The sequence below is a fragment of the Myodes glareolus genome, chromosome 11 (assembly GCF_982192425.1).
Source record: "Myodes glareolus chromosome 11, mMyoGla1.1, whole genome shotgun sequence".
Lineage (NCBI taxonomy): Eukaryota > Metazoa > Chordata > Mammalia > Rodentia > Cricetidae > Myodes > Myodes glareolus.
The window spans coordinates 49311436-49333627 of record NC_142036.1 but is presented as its reverse complement, the minus strand read 5'-3'; the positions used below and the strand labels follow the sequence as shown (position 1 = coordinate 49333627).

Sequence of the window (22192 nt, the reverse complement as noted above, 5' to 3'; positions counted from 1 at the left end):
TTTTCCAACCCTTTACTCTGAGGCGATATCTATCTTTAAAATTAAGGTGTGTTTCTTGTATGCAGCAGAAGGACGAATTCTATTTTCATATCCAATCTGTTAGCCTGTATCTTTTTATAGGCTAATTGTGTCCATTGATATTAAGGGATATTAATGACTAGTGATTGCTAGTTTCTGATATTTTTGGTTTTTTTTGTTGGTGGTGGTATTATGTGTGTGTTTACCTTCTTCAAGATTTGCTGGTATGAGATTATCTATTGCCTGTGTTTTTGTGGGTGTAGCTAACTTCCTTGGTTTGGAGTTTTCCTTCTAGTACTTTCTGTAGGGCTGGATTCATTAATAGGTATTGTTTAAATCTAGTTTTGTCTTGGAATATTTTGTTATCTCTATCAATGGTGATTGAAAGCTTTGCCGAGTACAGTAGTCTGGACAGCCATCAGTGGTCTCTTAATTTCTGCATAATGTCCAGGATCTTCTGGTTTTCATTGTTTCCATTGAGAAGTTGGGTGTAATTCTGATAGGACTGCCTTTATATGTTACTTGCGGTTTTTCTTTTGCAGCTCTGAATATTCTTTCTTTATTCTGTAAGTTTAGTGTTTTGATTATTATGTGGCAAGGTGACTTTTGGGGGCGTCCAGTTTATTTGGTGTTTGTAAACTTCTTGTATATTCACAGGCATTTCGTTCCTTATGTTGGGGAAAGTTTTCTTCTATGATTTTGTTGAATGTATTTTCTGTGCCTTTACGCTGGACTTCTCCTTCTTCAATTCCTATTATTCTTAGGTTCAGTCTTTTCATGGTGTCCCAGATTTCCTGGATATTTTGTGTTAAGAATTTGTTGGACTTAACATTTTCTTTGATCGATGAATCTGTTTTCTGTATCGTATCTTCAAGGCCTGAGATTCTCTCTTCCTTCCCTTGTTCATGACCATTTACTCAGCTTTTCCATTTCCAGATTTCCCTCATTTTATGTTTTCTTTATTGCTTCTATTTCAGTTTTTAAGTCTTGAACTGTTTCTTTCACCTATTTGGTTGTTTTTTCTTGGTTTTCTTTAACGGATTTGTTGATTTCTTCCAATTTTTTTGTTTGTCTTTTCCTCCATTTCTTTAAGGGATTTTTAAATTTTCTCTTTAAGGGCCTCAATCAGCTTCATAAAGTTATTTTTAATGTTGATTTTTTTTTTTTCCTGCTTCTACTGCTTTGGGAACTTCGGGTCTTGCTGTTGTAGAACCACTAGTTCCTGGTGGTGTCGCATTGCTCTTTATGTTGTTGAGTGAATTCTTACCCTGTTGCCGGCCCATTTCTTCCTCCAAACGGTGGCTGTGACTCAATTGATCACTCCTCCAGGACAGGCAGGGCAGAGCCTCAGGACGCAGATGGAGTCACAGGACTCTGGGGATGCTGCTCTTGGTGCAGGCGGGTCCGTGGCTCCGACGGTTGCTGACGCAGCAGGGTATCTCGAACAGAGAATAGCACTTGATGCTGGCTGGAACACGGGTACTTTTTCCCAGAGGAACTTCTTAATATACTTTCTGGAAGCTGCTGCTGTTAATGTTTACAGGTCGCCATGGCCACACTTCCGGCCAGGACTTGGGGTCACCATGGCTCGCTCTCTCTCTCTCTCTCTCTCTCTCTCTCTCTCTCTCTGACACTTCCTGCCCAGGGCTGGGGCCTGTGCCACGCTACCTCTCTCTCTGACGCTTCTGTGCAATTGCCAACTTCAAGCAAACTACCTTCCTTCTTATTAAAGACCTGCTACCTTAGCTGGGCAGTGGTGGTGGCGCACGCCTTTAATTCCAGCACTTGGGAGGCAGAGGCAGGCGAATCTCTGTGAGTTAGGGGCCAGCCTGGTCTACAAGAGCTAGTTTCAGAGCACGCTCCAAAGCTACAGAGAAACCCGGTCTCAAAAAAACAAATAAATAAAATAAAGACCTGCTACCTTAAACAAAGATCTCCCAGACAAGACTCAATTTAAAAGCAAACGTTGCTCTGCATTAAGACCCACCTTGCAGCAAGAATCAAGGAGAGTCATCCCCTAACACATCCAGATTGCAAGCTGTGTTTTTCACTGTGGATGTGTATATTCACCTAAGATTAATAGGGAGGAAGGACTCTGTCAACAGAACAGGGGAGAGAGGTTTCACTGTGGTTAGCAGAGTGACAGAGATAAAACACTCTCAAAAACAACAACAACAACAACAAAAAAAGCATCAGAATATTTGTCCAGAAAATAATTTGAAATCTATAAAGAGAATGCTTTTGTCCAGTGGAGTAGAACACTGAGAAACTTATTTGTTAATTGAGAGTTTTAATTTATAGAACATGAGGCTTGAAGTTCCGTTGAATGGAGGAGGACTGAGTAGAATTGTTTTTCAAGGGCCAGGCCTGGACATAATGTACGGCACTTCTGCGTTCTGTTGACCTAAATGCAATGGCCTGTAGGGCAGGGACTTCCCAGAAACCCCTTTTTTCTCTAGGAAGGGAATAGGGTTCTGATGGGCGGTTAGCATTTCTGTCAACACTACTTGTACAGCAGCACTATTTACAGGACTTTAAAACTACCGTTGCCTGGGCCCCACCTCAACAGCTCTTGTTCAGCTATTAGGCTTGAGGTGTCAGGGACAATCTGTATTATTGTTGTTGCTAAATGATTTTATTATTATACTAAGTGGATTCCATTATGCTTTCATACATGTTTATAAAATACTTTGATCTTATCTTCCCCCGTCATCCTCTCTTGTCTCAACCCTACCAAGCTCCTTTCTGTCTTCATACCTTCTGTTGTGTGCGTGATCTAATGAGTTCTGTTAGAGTTGTTTACAGCATTTGGATGGGAGGGCTTTTTTGTTTTGTTTTTTGTTGTTATTGTTTTACAGGAACAGGTGTGCATTTCTGAGACCACTGAATAAAATGTCTCTCCGTCCCCACCAACCCATAACTGTGTTGCCTTAGGGATTCTGTTACTACAAAAACACCCTGACCAAAGAGCAAATTGGGGAGGGAAGAGTGTATTGGGCTTACACTTCTGCATCGCTGTCCACCACTGAAGGAAGCCAGGATGGGAATGCAAACAGCCCAGGATCCCAGAGGCAGGAGGTGATGCAGAGGCTAAGGAGGGAGCTGCTTATTGGCTTGCTTTTCACGGCTTGCTCAGGCTACCTTTCTATAGAATCCAGGACCAGCCGCCCAGGGATGGCACCACCCACTATGGGCTGTGCCCTCCCCCATTGATCACTAAATGAGAGCAGGCCTTCCAGCTGGATCTCAGCTGTGGTTCCTTCCTCTGGTGACTCTCCCTTTTGCCAAGCTGACACACAAAACCATTCAGTACATGTGTAAGTCCTCAGGGAGGAGACCTGGCTTCTTTCATGATGAGATATTGATGGGCTCCCTTCTGTGGATGTCTTCTGCAGGTGATCACAGAGTACATCAGCCATGTCACTCCAGGATGTCAGTATGCCATACCCTTCTTGCCTTCCCTGGCTCTTACACCTTTTCTTTTCTCCCTTTTCTGAAACGCACCTCAAGCCTTAGAGGGGGTGAGAATCATCATTGTTACCATCATCATCATCATCATTATTATTAATGATTTTAGTTTCTCAAGTCAGGGTTTCTCTGTGTAGCTCTGACTGTCCTGGACCTCCCTCTGTAGACCAAGCTGGTCTCCAGCTCACAGAGAGCTGCCTTCCGAGTGCATGAAAGGTGTGTGTCACCACAGCCCAGCTTAGAAAGATATTCTTTTTGTGACAAAATCTTTTTATATTTCCTTTTGTGTGCTACTTTGAATAAGAACGCAAAGAGGCTTTCACAGTTTCTGCACTGTAGTATGACCACTAAGCTGGGGATGTAGCTCTGTGGCAGAGCAATTGCCTAGTGTCCATGAGGGCTGGAGTCCAATCCGAAGAAAAGTAACTATAATTAAAAAGTTAAGTTGATTAGAATTCTTTTTACCTTAGGAGGCAGAGGCAGGCAGATCCCTGTGAGTTCAAGGCCACTCTGGTTACAAGAGCTAGTTCCAGTACAGGCTCCAAAGCTACAGAGAAACCCTGTCTCGAAAAATCAAACCAAATCAAACCAAAACAAAACAAAAAATTCCTTTCACCTCTTTTCCCACTGTATTTTGTGGGGTTTTTTTTTGTTTGTTTTTTATTTTGTTTTGTTTTTGAGACAGGGTTTCTTTCTGCAACTTTGGATCCTATCCTGGCAATTGCTCTGTAGACCAGGCTGGCCTTGAACTCATAGAGATCTGTCTGCCTCTGCCTCCCAAGTGCTGGGATTAAAGGTGTGAGCCATCATCATCCTGTTTGGTGTTTCTATATGTTTTATGTATGGTTTGTATTTACATATTTTATATTTGGCATATTTCTTTACAATAATCCATATAATAATAAAGCTACATAGCTACTTGAAGGGCCTGTTGTCAAAGTTGCAGCCAGGGTTCAAGGAAGAAGTCCACAGTGAAGGGAAATTGGGCTTACCTTTGTCTACCTGAGGGGCAAAGGCTCACATACACAGTCTGAAGGCCGCTGCTCTTTATGGTTCTCTTAGCTCCAAGTCTACCTCTCTAGCTTCTAGTTCTCCTTTGTTTCAATTCTCGGCTCCAATTCTATAGTTCTAAATCTCTTTCTAATTCTCTGTTTTAATTCTCCTTCCTTCTTTTTTCATCTGGCTTAAAAAAACATGTTTCACAGGAGGTTTAAAGTAATAAAAACTGTTGCAAGGGTCCCATCTCATTAGTCGTAACTCATTCCTTGGGTAAGCAACAAGGGCAGAGCCATTTACCATGGCAGTACAAAGTTTCAAGGTTTCTGGTGTAAGACTGTGACCAGACACCAGGGACACAGTGCTTAGTGAGACAAGCTGCAAGACATAGTCCTTTTAGCTAGACTTGGCAAGCCAAGAATTGGCATGGTTTTTTTTTAGGCTTCTTTGTGTTAACAATCTTGGTTAGACTCCAGCGACTCTGACCTTGTGCATAACTGTCAAGCTTTTAACTTAAGATTCATATACAAAAACCTTTAGTTTGAACTTTCTCTGATGTGAAAATGAGATAATTGTGTGTGCTTTGTCTTAGACTGAGGAGAACTTGTTTCCTGATATTAGTCTGAGTAAAAGTAATAAGACAGGCTGTTTAAGTGCCTTTAGTTCTTGTGGGACAATAGATCTGGTTATGAAGCATAACCTAGTATATTTTCGACATGTCAAAATCATACAGCTTAAAGAGAAGTCATCTTTCTGACCATCCACGGATACATGTGCCCATAAGATTGAGATGCAGTCATGAGATCACATACCCATCTCATATAAAATTACACACTATAATGCCGGTATTGGGGAGACACTAAAGCTGCTTTCGCCCATGTGAAACTGCAGATGGGAGTGTCAGTGGTCTCATAGGTCCTGCCTGGGAAGAATTCTCCTCCGTCAGAGAATCATTTCTGTGTTGGGTTGACATCTGGACACTAGTCATTACCTTCTCATAGTCCCACAGCCCTCGGCATATAGTTACATTCTGTATTTAATAGTGTGCTCTTAAAAGCTAAGGTTAGCATCATATTTGTTGTTATTATCATTCACAGAAAGCTAAGCACATAAATGTTAATTACTTTTCTTTTGCTGTTATAATTCACCATGACCAAGGCAACTTACAAAAGAAAGCATTTACCTGGGCATGGTGGCACATGCCTTTAAGTCCATACTTGGGAAGCAGAGGCAGGAAGACCTTTGTGAGTTTGAGGCCAACCTGGTCTACATATGAGTTCCAGGACAGCCAGGACTACATTGAGAGATCCTGTCTCGAAACAAACAAATGAATGAATGAACAAACAAACAAACAGAAAGAAATTGTTTAACTTAGGACTTACATTTCAGAGATTTAGAGTACAGAGAGAAACTGGGAAAGGCAAGAGTCTTTGACACTTCAAAATCCACCTCCTCCAAGAAGGCCATACAGTTCTACCAACTGGGAGCCAAGTACTCAAACATATGAGCCTACAGGGGCCATTCTTATCCAAGTACCGCATTCCACTCCCTGGCCCCCATAGGCGTCTAGCCATGTCATAATGGAAAATGCATTGAGTCCCCATAGGCTACCCAAGTCTCAACACTGTTTAAAAGTCCAGAAAGACTTCTGAGACTCAAGACACAGTGCTACTCCAAAAGGGAGGAAAGGGGGCATAGTGAGGAAATACTGGGCCAAAACAAGACCAAAGTTTCTCAGGGTAGACTCTAAATTCTGCAGTTCTATGTCTGATGTCAAAGGGCTTAGAAGACTTTAACATTCTGGCTCTGGTGACTACGGTACACTGCTCTCTCTTGGGCTGCTTCCATTCCCGGTATGTAGCTCTCCTTAGCAGATGCCTCGTGGCTCTGGTATCTCCAGCATCTTGGGGTCCCCAACACAATCCAGGCTTCACTTTCACAGGCTCGCATACTAGCCTCTCAAGTCCTCCATGCAGGTACCTCTCACCACACCCCTGGCCTCAGTGGCTCTCCTTAACTGCAGAGGAAGATTCCACAACCCCTCACTCATGTATCCTCCATGACTCGAAAGCCAGAGCCACAGGAATAACACTGCCACGTTTGACTGACCACTTGGGGTTAAACCTTCCCTTGTTGTTCCATTCTAGAAGCAGAAAATTCCCCAGGCTGTTCCTTTCTATAGCAGTTGGAGGCTTAGCTGGGTGGGGTCTTGCACCGAGATCACCCCTCTCTTTATTCCATTTTGGAGCGACCTTTTCTTTAATCTTCTCATCTTTTCCAGCACAAGCCTTGACTCTCCCATGAAATATCCTGGATCTCTTTTACTTCAAACAGCACATTTTTATTTCTTTTTGGCCTACTTGATTTTTCTCATATTGTGGACCTGCATAAAAGTGATCACCAATAACCACTTGGCAGAAACAATATCGAACTGTTTTGAAATATCCTCTGTCAAGGACATTAATACAATATCCTTCGATCTAGCCTCAGGCAGATCCTTAGGATAAGGGCAGAAAGCATCCATATATATATATATATATATATATATATATATATAGCCAAAACATCACAAGAAAGCTCTCTACCCCAGCTGTTAATATTGCTCCCCTCAGGAACCCCTTGAGCTGGGTCTCCAGGGTCTACATTGCTCTTGGTACTGTTGTCTTCCACACTCCTCCTAGAATGACCTATTAAGCCTCACAGTATTTCTAGTTCAAAATCTCAAAGTGTTGCATATTCTTCCAAAATTCAGCATGGACAGATCTTCACAGCAATAGTCCCTGGTACTAACTTCAGTCCTAGTTACTTTTCTAATGCTGTGATAAGACACCATGACCAAGGAACTTAAAGAAGAAAGAGTTTATTTGGACTTACAGCTTTCAGAGTGCTGGAGTGTGATCTCCTGAGTAAATTGAGAGCATGGAGACCATGGGAGAGGGTAGAACAGGAGGGGAAGGGAAGGGAGCAGAGAAAAATATATAACTCAATAAAAACAATAAAAAAGTCTTGTAAAAACAGTAAGAACCTGAGGTTCTATTACAGGACAGATGACTGTGCCTGTCTTAGGCCACCTTCTTCTACCTTCCAGACTTAACCATCATTGGTACATCCATTTGCCGTAACTGATTAAGAAGCAGGCTTTGAGGATTTATTCCCTGATGAGATACAGGTAAAGATTGCGTGCATATATCACATTGCTTAACAGTCTTATGAACGATTTTTCTTGTTAATCCAAACTGTTTTTCTTAAATTTTTACTATTTTGATGACGTAAAGCATGTGATTGTTGAGCAAGCTCAAGTTGAGATAAAGTGGTCAATTGAGTAAAAGTATCAGCCAAAGCATTACCTTCATCCAATGGACCAGAAAGATATGAATGTGCTCTAGTATGACCCTCAAAGCATGGCAATTTTCTTTGATGAATGGCATCTTGAATTTGCCAGGAAAGTATTTTAACTTGACTATTACTAGCTCCAATTCAGGGGACCGTTCTTAATTACCTGAGAGCTTTAAAAATGTAATGACTGTCAGTACATAAATTAAATGCCTTGTTTGCAAAAGGCTGGAATAATACAGCAACAGCTCACAGCTCAACTATATGAACTGAGGCCAGATCTGTTTGTACTACACATCCTTTACCATCAGCAACATATGCTGCTCTTCCATTGGAAGAACCATCTGTGGAAATTAACATAGCATCCTTTAGGAGATGTTTCATTACAATTTTAGGAAAAATAAAGGAATGTAGTGGTACGAATTGCAGCAATCAATCAGCTGGAAAAAGATTATCAATTTGGCCTACAAACTGAGCAAATGCAATTGCTCAAGAATCATTATTTTGAAATAACCAATCAATCTATTGTTTAGTATAAGGAACATTGATCATATTAGGTTCCCTACCAAAATATCACCTAGATTCCATCTGGCTTTTCTGTACTAAACAAGCTATTGCTTCAAAATAAGGGTTTAGTGCCCTGACTGGTGAGACTAAACTGAGGTTTAATTTCTTTAGCTATAACATGTGTCTTAAATACCGGAAAGCCGGTGCCTTTGCACTTTCTCTGGGACAGTAGCTAACCCTGCAGGGGCAAGCCTCTGCTGAACTTGTCCATATGTCTCATGGAATACGCTTTCCTTCTTCTGGGTAAGCAAGGTATCATCCATAGAACGGATAATATAAAATTGTAGAAACTTATCTCTAACATTTTGTATAGCTTGAGTCACAAATCTTTGGCAAAAGTTAGCACTGTTTGCCATACCCCAGGGTGAGACGTTTCAATGATATCTTCTCATTGACTCTTTGAAATTAACTGATAGAATACTAAATGCAAATTTTTGACAATATTGTGGTGCCAAAGGGATGGTATAAAAGCAATCCTTTCAATATAAAATAATCTTACAGTTATTTTTTTGTATGGCTGTAGGAGAAGGCAACCCAGGCTGTAAAGCTCACCCATCAGTTTCACGGTCTCATTAACCTCTCTAAATCTTGTATCAATCTTCATTTTCCTGATTTCTTTTTAATAACAAAATAGGAGAATTCCAGGGGACATTGAAGGGTGTAATGTGACTATTATCTAGCTATTCCTGCATTAACCACTGGGCAGCTTGTCATTTTTCTTGTGTGAGAGGCCTCTGATTTACCCATACAGGCTTGTCCCTCTTCCAAAGAATTGGGTCTGCATGGAGTGCAGGATTTTCAGTGACCTCTCCTAGAAATACCCTAATCCTGCTCTGGAAGGCTTTCTGCTAGGTCTGGTAGTATCTGCCCTTCCCTCATTCTCTTTGCCCAGCCTTTGATTGGGCAACAACCCTTGTTGGAACATTTGACTAGCAATAACTGTGTTGGGGCTGTATGAATATACCTCTGTTTGAGCCATAATATCTCAACCCCACAAATTTACAGCTAAGTGAGGAGCATTGCATGACTGAAAAGTCCCTTCATGACCCTCTCCTTCTCTCCAGGAAAGTTTATTATACTTTGTTCAGAATTCTGAGTTTGACCAATCCCTTACAACTGTGTAATAGTCTCCATTTTGGGCCACCTTGAAGGCCATTGACTGGCAGTTGTAACAGACACATCTGCACCAGTTTCCTGAAGACCAAAAAAACCTTTTTTTTCATTTATAAACAAAGTGAATTCTGGTTACTGTGGACCTATGGCTTGTAACCAATAGACATCAGATGAACCAAATCCAGCCTCTCTTCTCTCACCTCTCTTAACTTGATTTCTCCTTTGCACTTGAGGAAGTAAAATTAATTGTGCAAGCCTCTGGCCTGTTTTTATCACAGAAATTCCACCAAGTGAGTGTGAGTCATAATCTTGATTTCTCCTTCATCATCATCATCAATCACACAAAGAACAACAAAGATCCCTGACATAATCCTACAGTGCCTTCTGGTAAAGGCCCATAATCCCCGGTGGGGAGAGTTTGTGTACCGGTTTCAGGAGTTAAAACTGTGTAGATAGTAGAGCTGAGATGGAGGCCTGGACTGCCTGGGGTTGCTCTGCAAAGGTCCTGAATGGATTTCTTTGCAGGGGAACAGGCTACTGGATCACCCCATGGATTCCTTTGTGGGGCCTGACGTGGGCCCCTCTGCTCACTTCCTGGCAGATGATTCCCTTGGGCATCTCTCGTTGATCTGCATTCGTTAGTCCAATGTTTCTCTCTCCTGCATCTCCTGGTTCCTTCCTCGCCCCTGGGCTTATTCTCCTACGGAGACACTGCTGGATCTGACATCCCATTAGACCACACAGAAGCAGCTTCCAGGAGGCCCTGCAGCCCCTCTTCTCTCTGGGCCTTGGTTTCTCTGTTGGAAGAGAACATCTTTAACTGTTCTTCCCTGCAAAGCAGCGGCGTTAGCCAGTCATTGTGTATACAAGTGGCCAATATCTGAAAAAATCCGAAAATATTATGTCTCTGCCTTTTAGCGTCGCTGGTCAGAAGTGAGGAGGAGGTGAAAACTCCTCACTGTGGCCTCTTCCTATAAAGTCACCAGGCTCAGACTGATCATAGTCACCCAGTCCTTTAAATGCCTCCTTATCTAGCAGCTCCTCCGGCAGCGCGGAGGGTTCCGTCTCACTTCTAACAAGCTCAGGGAGAGGTACCCGCTGCTGTTGGGCACTTAAATCCAGACCCTCCTGTATAAGTCCTGGGAATAAAGACTATCTGTAGAGACACTTTCAGGCCCATGTGTGTAATAATGTTGGATTTTTATCCAGTTTCTTTCCATGTTTTTGAGTCCGAGATCCCGTGCTTGGGAAACCAAGGGCACAGCTGCTCTGTAAATTCTAGAAGTTTCTGTATTTGCTGCTGCTGCTGCTGCTGCGCTTGAGCTCCTCTGTCCTTTAAAAAATCTCTGAGCAATTGTGCAGACAGTTGATTACTTTTTCCCTGCCCCGTATCTATAATTTTTTATTCACAAATTTTTTACTCCCGATATCCTCCTCCCCCCTCGTGCACGCTTTTCTGCTTTTATTATCTGTTTGAGTGCTAACTACTCACCTGTACACCTGTGGTGTGATGCTCATGTGCGGGTCCATCACGTTTTCCACCTGTACCACTGCCATGTGATCTGTTGGGGGTCACATGTGGGGGGGGTGGGCCTTTGAAACTTCAAAGTTTCAAGGGACACTCCTTCAACAAGGCTACACCCCTAATCTTTCCCAAACAGGTCCACCAACTGGGGACCAAGTAATCAAACATATGAACTTATGTGGGCCATTCTCATTCACACCACCACAAATGCTCATTACAATGTCTAGAAATTATTCAACTCAGCATTTTCTGTGTGCCAGGGAGCACAGCAATGAGCCAAACTCAAGGATCTTACATACTGCACATTGCAATGGGGAAGAGATGGGTAACAAACAAGCAGATACATAATACACAATGAAGTGTGAGGCTGGATAAATATGAAAAAAATAAAGGAAGAGAGTGGTATAATGTATATAACTGGCGAGAGGAGAGAACTTTGGTTCTACAGAGAGAGATCCAGAAAGGCCATGAGGGAATGAACTTAAGTTGGGCTAAAGTACAAGTAAAAATTACAAAAGTCGCCAGGCTGGGGTGGCCCATACATTTAATCCCAGCACTCAGGAGTCAGAGGCAGGTGGATCTCTGTGAGCTGGAGACCCAGGTTTTCGGACTGGTGGAATTTACATCACTGACTCCTGAGCTCATAGACAAGAGAGATGGAAAAGATGTCCAAGCACCGAGTCTCGGGGTGCTTATAGTCAGGGTATTAGAGGAAACCCAATACTAGATTCTACAAAAGAAAGTGTTGGGGCCAGCAAGATGGCTCTACAGGTTAGAGGTACTGGCCACCAAGCTAGACAACTGGGTTCAGTCCGCAGGGCCTCACATGGTGGGAGAAAAGAGTAAGTACCCTCCAAGCTTTCCTCTGACCTCCACATGTAGCATGGTGCACTCTACACACACATACACACATATGTGCGTGCGCACACACACAAATGAGCATGTGTACACAGGTACGTACTAAGGAAATAACACACACACATGTGCACACATACAAATGAGCATGTGTACATACTAAGGAAATAAAACACACACACACACACATACACATATAAAAGAAAGTTTTACTGAGAAAGAAAAGCAAGCCTTGGGCTAGCTAGTTGACTCAACAGGTAAAGATACTTGCAGTGCAAGCCTGGGGGTCCAAGTTTGATCCCTGGAGCTCACACAAAGGTAGAAAGAAAGAGCCAACCGACCCACACACAAACGGCACATGTGTCCCCTTCCATGCACACACATGTAATCATCATCACTCACTACCATCATCATCATCAAAAAAAGATTTTGAAACGAAAGTGGTTCACCGAGGTAAAGATTAAGCATGCAAATATTGCCGGGATATCAAGCAGGGAAAACAGAGAACTGCCCAGCAATACGGAGTTTAACAGATGTTTAAACTTTTCAAGGATGTTCGCTCATTTCGATTTAGGAAAAGACAGTATCAGGTATTTGAGTAAAAACTCAAACCATCTGCAGTCGAAGCAAATGAGCAACGAGAAAGCAGAGGAAGCGGGGTTCAAAGAGAACCCTAAATAATATGTTTGGAGGTGTCAGCCTTTATCAGATAAAGGGAAAAGCTGATGTTTCAGGAGAGGCAAGGAGACTCCAAGTCTTGGAGTGCAACCGAGGCAAGATGGGAGGGGCTGTCCCTTGAGTAGTCAGTCCTGGGGATAGCCAGGGGTCTGGGCTGAAGAGCAGTAGGGCACAGACGACAGGGAATAACTATGTGGCAGGAAACTAATTACCTAGCTGGGTACCAGATGAGCTCTTCCATTTGCCAGATGTTCTGCTATATATATATTATAGAGATAACAAGATATTAAAAGAAATTTCATCTTGACAAAGGGCATGGATGAGTAATGCACCTAGGGTCCGTTTGAAGTTTATGCCATGCCTGGTGTGTGTGTGTGTGTGTGTGTGTGTGTGTCACAGGCGCCCTCTAGTGGTTCATTTAGATCATTAACTTTCTTCTTGTTTTCTTGCTTTTCCAAATGCAAATTAACACCATCAACATTTTTAAAATTATCTTTTAAGAAATATGATTCAACATTCAACATAGGAAAGAAAATAAAAGCATAAACAGCAGGAATTTCAGTAAAATGAACCCAAATCATCTGCATGCAGTCCAAGCTGGAGTTGCCATTAATTATCATTTGCAGTCGGGTCCTTTGAAGGACGTTATTTCCTTCAAGGATGCCAGTGTTGACCCTCATTCTGCTTCGGGAGCCAGTGGCTTTACTAAACCCAGCAGAAGGCTGCTGCTGATCCAAGACTGACTGATCTTGATGCTTATACACTTACAAATGCTTGTTGTTTTTATTGCTAGCTTCTCTTGACTTTTGATTGCCGTTGGGTTTCCCGCCTGGCCTGTACCCTAGTTTAGCTAGCTCATTTCCTCTTGGGAGTCTCCAGGTCCTCCAGTCTGCTTCAGGTCTGACCTTTTATGCAGTCTTGCAACACTCTGTGCTTCTTTCTGCCATACTCATTTTCCTGAACTGTAATGAAACAATTTTGTATGACTTTTTTAGTGTCTGTTTCTTCTGATAAGTCATGAGACCCACAGGACAGAGATCAACTGGCTTGTTCAGCACTGTCTCCTAAGCACTTACCCCAATGGCTAGCATGTAACAGTATCAACAGATACTCAATAAATATTTATTGAATAAACCAACGCTCTCCTGAAGGGGACTTTTGCCAGAATCCTATTAACATCTTCTGGATCTCACTGCAGAGAAGACTCGATTTCAGAAAAAGATTTCTGGGCTTGGGATGTATCTCAGTGGTAGAATGTTTGCTTAACACTTGTAAGGTCTTTGGGTTCAGCCCCCAGACTCCCCCCCCCACATACTTCTATTTCTAGAATAAAATTTGCAGTTGTTCTATGTTCCCCAACATAGATTCAACAATCTGATGCAAAATTTCATCTATTCTGTCAATGACTCCACCTTTAAGATTGAAATGTTAATTTTCTAGCTCCTAAGCAAAGAAACTTTTTTACATAAACTGCTAAATCCTTAGATATGATTTGTGATAATCTTTTTGTACACTGTAAAGTGTTTCTGCCAAGGCACCTTCTGACTGACTTAATAAAGAGCTGAACGGTCAATAGCTAGGCAGGAGAGGATAGGCAGGACTTCCAAGCAGAGACAGAAACTCCGGGATGAAGAGAGACAGGATTCGCCAGCCAGACTTGGAGGAAATGGGACTCATGGTCCTGAGCAGAGATAACAAGCCATGTAGCAGAATATAGATTAATATAAACCGGTTAATTTAAGCTATAAGAGCTAGTTGGGAACAAGCCTAAGTTAAGGCCGGGCTTTCATAATTAAGAAGTCTCCATGTTATTATTCGGGAATTGGTAGTATAAAGGAAGTCTGACTACAACCTAGAACTTAGCAGACACCTCCCCCCCCGCCAGCAGAACTAAGGGAAAGAGAAAATGTGAATACCACAGGAAGTATGACAAGACCCTTGCACACTTCACATCCATATCTGTGATCCTAACCATGGTCCCACTTCCTGCCAGATTTGGTAATCTTCTGGTGCCATAGGTTTTCACCTGGCACCAAGATGGGACATGTGACAGTGTATACCTACATGGGCCTTTATGCTACCCAGCCTCAGCCTCCCACGTGGAATTCAAGTACTTCTGTACAGAGAGAGGAACAGAGAGATGGCCAACTGTGAAATACTACCTAGGCCCTGGATCTTAGACTTGTGGCTTGGGGTTGAGTAGGTACAGAGTAAAACGTTCTGAGCAGGGAGCAGAGTGCATGTGTTGTGTGTGTGTTGTGTATTCAGCACAACAGAGTGTTGTGAGTGTGTTGTGTATTCAATACAACAGTGTTGTGTGTTGTGTATTCAACAAAACAGAGTGTTGTGTGTTGTGTGTGTGTTGTTGGAGTTCAAACTCAGTCTTGTACCTACTAGGCCTATCCACTCCCACTGAGCTACCAGTCCCAGGGCCTCTAGTATCTTTGCCCACAAGCCCTCATCCTAAATAATTTAACCTCTTGATGTAGTTACTTTTAGCTTTGTTGGGTGTGTGTGGTGTGACTAGGTGTGTTTGTTTTGCACGTGTGTGCGTACATGTTTGTTTATGTATGTGAAGGTCTGAGGTGGATGTTGAGAATCAACCTTAATTCCTCTCCCATCTTCCTCATGAGGCAGGTTCTCTCAGTTAAACCCAGAGCTCACTCACACAACTAGTGAGTTTGTTCTGGGCACTCCTTTTGGGGGTCATTCTCTTTCAAACCACCACAGGGGATATATTATATAACACTCACTCAATGCTTATTAGAATTAACCGAAGCATGCAAGAGTATATTTGTGGCATGTTCCTTCAAACATGCTGCTTTTTTCTTTCTTGAGGTCCCTCATCGTATTGTTATAGATGGCTGCTTGTCATCTTTGGGTCTTGGCTTAAATGTCAAATACCCAGAAAGGTCAGGGTCTGCCTGGGTCCGAATCTAATTAGAACCATATTCATCCCACCAGTCATCATAAGCACTTTTAGTTTCTTTCCTTTATAATTTAAAAGAAAATAATTTTGTATGCGTATCTGTGCTTCTTGGACTTTCTCACTTTTTAAATTCTGGTTTGTTTTCTCTTTTTGTTGGCCTTTTTATTTTCTGAAGAGAGAGAAAGAAGGGGTGGAGTTGGGTGGATGGGGAGGTGGGGAGGATCTGGGAGGTGTCGAGTGGGGGGAACCATGATCAGAATATATGCCATGAAAAGTTATTTTTGATAAAAATATATTTTAAAAAGCAACATTAAAAATAATGTGTATGGTATGTTGCCTACATGTATGTCTATCTGTGCATAAATTGTCTGTGGAAACCAGAAGAGGGTGTTGAAGTTATAAATGGTTGTGAATTGCTAGGTGGGTGCTGGGAGTCAAACCCAGGTACCCTGGAAGAGCAGCCAGTGCTCTTAACTGCCGAGCCATCATTCCTGGCCTATTTTCTGTCATACTATAATTGTAAGTCTTCAGATATTTGTGTTCGTTTACTTAATTCTGTCTGTTCCTCTAAAGTGAAATCCAGGTGCATTTCAAGGGAAGGGACCTTGCAATCTTGTTCACTTTTCTATTCCTGAACTCTAGCACAGTACAAGTAGCAGTTGCCCCATAAATGTTTGCCGACCCTTTCTTTGGTTGTTGCATTTATACTCATTTCTTGTGTGGTATTTTAGTTTCTGCCATTGCACTGTCAACCCCACGGGAGAAGAGAATTACATTACTCCCCTCCTCTATCTCAGAGTACTGAGACCGGCAATTCTGCTCATTGACTGAGCTCAGGCTTCTTCTAAGAGCCTTCAAGGACCCAAAGGAGCAGAGTAAGAGCGTGACTGAGGCAATCAGAGAGCTGTCAGAAATGCTTTTCAAGTTACATTCGTAGGATTCTTGAGCCGCCGAAATCGAAATCGCTAACTGCTGCACTGCAATTAGGTGAGAGTAGAACGTTGAAACTTTCTTTTTATATCATTTGCATATTATTTGCATAGAGAACTGAGGCATTCTACTCGTTCCACGAAGCAGTTATTGCAGAAGCTCATCTGCCCAATGGGGGGCGGCAGCATCCCAGTAACTCACTTCTTGAAGCTGTGTAGGTGGGAGGAGAGATTCGCGTTCAAAACCTTTTTGACTCTACCCACTCTCCGTAGCGCCTTAGCCCGCTCGAGTTTCAATGCGCGTTGTTGCTGGACGAAGCTGAGTCCTATACAGCGCTCGCTGCTCTCCCGATCATGGCTTCTTCGAGTTCCTTCACCTACCGTTGTCCTCCATCTTCCTCCCCTGTCTGGCCAGAACCGCTGTATAGTCTGAGACCTGAGCACGCGCGGGAGCGGTTGCAAGACGACTCAGTGGAAACAGTCACGTCCATAGAACAGGTGAGGTGGCAGGGCTGGGCGAGGCGCCCGCGCGGGGCCTTCTGGGAGCAGGAGTCCCGTTTGGAGGTCCATCTGGTTGGGAAACGCTCCTTGGAACTACAACTCCCATATTGCACTGCGCCCCCGCCCCCGAGCTCTAGGAGCCCAGACTGGGGCTTCCGAGCGGTGTGTTTGTGGGGCTGCGTTGGGTAGGAAAGGGTGGTTGTCAGGGTTGGGCTCGGGGGACAGGGCAGTGCCCCTGTCCTCTGCTTCAGATGGTGTAAAGAATCGTGTTCTGTGTCTGGATCCCACAACAGTCTGAGCGGACCAGATAGCCCGCTCCATTCTGCCTAGACTCCTGGAGGATCTGGGACCGACCGCTCACTTTCCCCTATGTGCTCGCTCATAGTTTCCGGACCTTTAGGGGACCGAATGACCGGACTGTGGTCACGCCGTCCCCAAATCGGTTTATTATCTGATCTGCTAGGTCAGATTGAGGCCTACCTCGTGGTGGGATCATTTGGGTACCTGATGTTGAACGCTGAAAACTGAAAAAAAGAAAACAGCCCCTAGACAGGAGCCTAGCTGGGAAAGACAGTCTGGAAAACTGTATAGGTTGTGAAGAACAAAAAAAGTATGAAGTGTGAACTGCTTGCGATTCTCTCAGGCCTAGGGTGTACCAGACATGCGTTTTGGAAAGTATGGACAGTGAATTACAGTTTTCATTTTTCTCACTTCCCGTTTGGAATCGTTCCCAAATTGGTTGTTGCAGAGCTGTTTACCCATCTGTTACTAGAAATGATCAGGATGGATCTTGTTGGCGCTAAGGAATAGGCATCCAGCCGCTTCCGAAAATAAGATCTTACTAGATCAGTACCCAGGTAACCATGGAAGGACCTGCTTCATTCTAAGGCTGGGAGCCTATATTTAGGCAAAATTAACGGCAATAGTGACTATACGAATTTTGCAGTTGTGACTAAATACACATTTGTTTTATTTTTTTTAAATGTGTGTGAATGTGTACGACATGTTTGTGGGTGTTTGTGCCAAGGCATACGATATGTGAGTTCCAGAGATCTAACCAAAGTCGTCAGGCTTGCTTAGCAAGCACCACTTACTCACTGAGCCATCTTGCTTGCCCTAAATAAAATTCATAACAAAACAAGGGATTGAACACATGGTTATTCACACAGTAGCAGAGGGGATCTTTAATCTTTGAGTTAATGCCTCATGGGCTTTAGGGTATTAAAGGAAACTTTTTGAATCTAGCTCTCTGACTCAATTAGCTTGTTTCCCACAGAAGTCTCCTGTAAAATGTTGTGAAAAAAATCTGTCCTCAGTGACAAAACCTACAACCTCTGCCGTGTTTGGAGTGAGGTTTCGGTTGTTGATTAGACTGTGACGAAGTTATGGGTTGGACCTGCCTCCCCCATCCTTTAAACCCTTAACTGAACTGACTTGGCAGATAAGGGGATGCAGGATACTAATGAAGAAAAGAGGATCAGGGTTAGCCTGTCCGTTTTCAGAAATGTCTGTTTTAGAGGCGACAGGGACATTATCAGGAGCTTTCTGATCTGTTCTCTTTTTCTGTGTACTGCTGTCTTCTTCAGTCCATTGCTGAAGTTCCTTCCTGTTGGGTTCCTATAAGGAAAACAACTTAAGTTCCCAGTAGGCTAATGAACAACACAAAAATGGACCCAGATGCTCTGGAAAGGGGGCAGGCCAAGACCAGGGCTGTGGAGGATGCGAGGTCCTGATAGGTTAGTGTAGAGTGTCTGTCAGATGCAAGCCCAATGGGATGATAGTCTTACATTTTATGTCATTATTCCGGCTCACATTTTAAAAGCCTAGAATGAAGCTAATGTGATATTCCATCCTTCGGGCTTCCTCTGCACTTTAGTGGTCACCACAGTGACCATTTCTTTGGTTCCAGCAGAGTGCTAAATGCTCTCTGGGCATTGTGTCTCCCAGTCCATTCTGACAGAGAAGGCAGAGGCTGAGAGAGCGGTCAGGTGCGGCCGTCGGAAATAACGTTGCTGGGAGGAATTCTTTACAGAAGATACTGTTTGGTTCTTTTGGTTTTGACAGAGCTTCCACAAAGCTTTGCCGACAGCTCAGTTTGTGTCGTGGCAATAATGATTAATGCTTGCCTCTCCTTTCTTCTCCATTATTGGGAACCTTCATTTGTTAGACAATCACTTAGTAACAGGAGTTAAACCTGTAAACAGTGGAGCGAGCTCTTTCTTGTGAGGCCTTCTGTTCCATTCATTCATTTTCCTTCAGGAAATTTGTTAGGGCTGGAGAGATGGCTCAGTGATTAAAAGCACTGGCTGTTCTTTCAGAGGACCTAGGTTCAATCCACAGGACCCACAAGGTGGCTTACAACTGTCTATAACTCCAGGCCCAGGGCATCTGATGCCCTGTTGTGGCTTTCGGGGCTCTGCATGCATGTTCTGCCCAGACATAGCACCCAAACACACAAAATAATAAAGATGTTTAAAAAATCTTTTAGGTGCTAGGCACAGACAATTAGCATGAGTCAGTGAACAAAGAAAATGGATTTGGTGGGTTTTTTGTTTTGTTTTATTTTGTTTGAAGACAGTTTTTCTGTATAGCCTTGGATGTCCTGGAATTTGCTCTGTAGATCAGACTAGCCTTGAACTCAGCTACCTGCCTCTGCCTCCCGAGTGCTGGGATCAAAGGCATGCACCATCATTGCCTGATTAGATTTGATGGTTTTGGGGTTTGTTTTTTTTTTAAATAATTTATTTAACTTTATGTGCATTGATGTGAAGGTGTCCTATCCCCTGAAACTAGAGTTATAGACAGTTGCAAGCTGCCACGTGGGCACTTGGACTTGAACCTGGGTCCTCTGGAAGATAAGCCACTGCACTTAACCTCTGAGCCATCTCTCTAGCCCTGGATTTGATTTTAAGGAAACTTTTGCTCCAGGCGCAGGATTCAGTCAATTAAGAAAAGAAAAGCATAATCCCAACACTTGTGAGGCAGAGGCAGGTGGATCTCTGAGTTTGAGGCCAGTCAGGGCTACACACAGAAATCCTGACTCCCAAAACCGAGCGAGAGAGAGAGAGAGAGAGAAAGAGAGGGAGGGAGGAAGAAGGAGGAGGAAGAGGAAGAGGAAGAAGAAGAAGAAGAAGAAGAAGAAGAAGAAGAAGAAGAAGAAGAAGAAGAAGAAGAACAACAACAACAACAACAACAACAACGACAACATCTGGAATGGAGGTGTAACCCTGTGGTAGAGCATGTGCTTAGTGGGTGCTTAGTGGGTGCAAGCATGTACGAAGGGCAATGTGTGCCAGGTGAGGAAAGAGGCGGGTAGACCAGAGGCTGGGAGGTGAGATGGAGCCGTACATGGCCTGTGGCTGTTGCGTTTGAAAGTACTAATTTAAATGGGAAGCCAATTGGCTGGAGAACTTGCCCTTACCGGCCTCCCTAGACTCCTTTTTGCCTTGGTCTTTAGATTTGCCTCAGGGAGTGGATCGGTACCAAGAGGCTTCCTAGCTTAGTGTGCTGGGCATGAGCCATGAGATACTGCTAGGGGACAAGAGAGCCAAGGGTGCCACCAGCCAGTTTCCTCCCTCCTGCCGTGGGGTGAGCTGATTGCCCAGACTTAAGGTCTTATCTGCTAGGTGCCTTCGCCACAGAGACTCTGACTCTCTCTCCACCTTCAGACCAGCTAGCTACCAGGACTCAAAGCAGTGACACAGTCTGAGTGATAATTTATCGGGCTCCGCAAGTCACTATCACTCATGAGTATTATATGGGGGGGTCGAGAGATGACTCAGAGGTTAAGAGTGCTCGCTGGAGGGGTGGCTCAGCTGTTAAGAGTGCTTACTACCTTTCCGTAGGAATAGACTGGTTTCCCACACACATGGGTGGTTACAACCTTCGGAAACTCCCACTCTGCGGGTATCTGAAGCTTCTGATCTCCAAGGGCACCTACACTCAGGTGCACATACCCCATCCCCACACATAGATCATTAGAAATAAATCATTTTTTTTCTTGTTTGCTTTTGAGACAGGGTTTCCCTGTGTAGCCCTGGCTCTCCTGAAACTCGCTTTGTAGACCTGTCTGGTCTTGAACTGTTTTTAAAAAATAGAGTATTATGTGGGGATTAGGGTGGAGGTAGGAGGCAATGGTTGGGAGGCTATTGTCCTGATCTGGGTGAGAGGTGACCGCAGCTCACAGAGTGGCTATCATACCTGTGATAAGATCAGTTCCCTTTTTGTTTTGTTTTGTTTTTTGAGACAGGGTTTCTCTGTGTAGCTTTGGAGCCTGTCCTGGCACTCGCTCTGAAGATCAGTCTGGCCTCGAACTCATAGAGATCTACCTGCCTCTGCCTCCCGAGTGCTGGGATTAGAAGCGTGAACCACCATCCCCTCCCCCTGCCACCCCCTACCCCTCCCACCCCCCAGCTCAATAAGGTCAGTTTCCTGACGGTTGGTGAATCTGTTCCTTGATAAATATTTTCCCAATGGATGGGATGCAAAGGGCCTCTTGTGATGACAACAAGGTGAGGTTGTGCCGTTAGTGTCACCCTCGTCAGTGATGTGTCATCGGGCATCACCCTATCGCAAACTGCAAAAAACCACGGAGAGTCTCGTGGTCTCAGTGGTGGCCTTGCCAACACTTGTTTACAATACATACTTATTGCTGGTTTTTTTCCCCCATTTTTGTTTACCCTTGAACAGAGACCAAAGCATCTTCCTCTTGAAATGTCAGTGATGTCATTAGTCAGACAGCTCTAAGGGGAACATGAGACAGTATTGGTTAAATATCAAATTTATGTAAATCCTAAGGGAGGGTGAGGTTGGATTTAGTGGTGCCTACCTGTAATCTCAACACTTGAATGATGAGAGATGGAGCCCACAGCTAGAGAGCCAGTCTAGGCTACATAGCAAGACCCTGTCCGGAAACAGACACATGAACCAACACAAAAAGAAGACTGGGCTCAGTGCTAGCGTGCCCACAGTATAAGGCCCTGGGTCTAACCCCCGGGTCTACCAGAGAAGAATGGCGTCCATAGACTCTTCTGGTTAAGATGACATACATGTACTTTCAGGTGTGTAGTAAAACAAATGCCTGCTGAGAAAATTTATGTTTAAATTTAGGTCACTGTGGGCCTGGGATACAGCTCAGTGGTAGAGCACTTCCAAGTGTAGGTGGGGCTCTAAATTCAACCCCTAGCACTACACACACAAATGTAATAACTGTTACAATTCATACTTTATATAACTGTAGTTTAGAGATGCCAACTCTTCTTATCTATGAGACAGTTCTCT

The 22192-nt window shown here is 43.6% G+C and overlaps 1 protein-coding gene across 1 annotated transcript in view; it reads left to right on the top strand.

Moving 5' to 3' along the window:
- The first annotated feature begins 16661 nt into the window (after positions 1-16661).
- The window catches only part of Fntb (farnesyltransferase, CAAX box, subunit beta), a 77125-nt gene continuing 71594 nt past the window's right edge, over positions 16662-22192 (top strand). Inside the window, exon 1 of the mRNA XM_048415964.3 lies at positions 16662-16909. Coding sequence (XP_048271921.2) covers positions 16766-16909 — 144 coding nt within the window. The 5' untranslated portion in view covers positions 16662-16765. The remainder of the gene's footprint in view (positions 16910-22192) is intronic.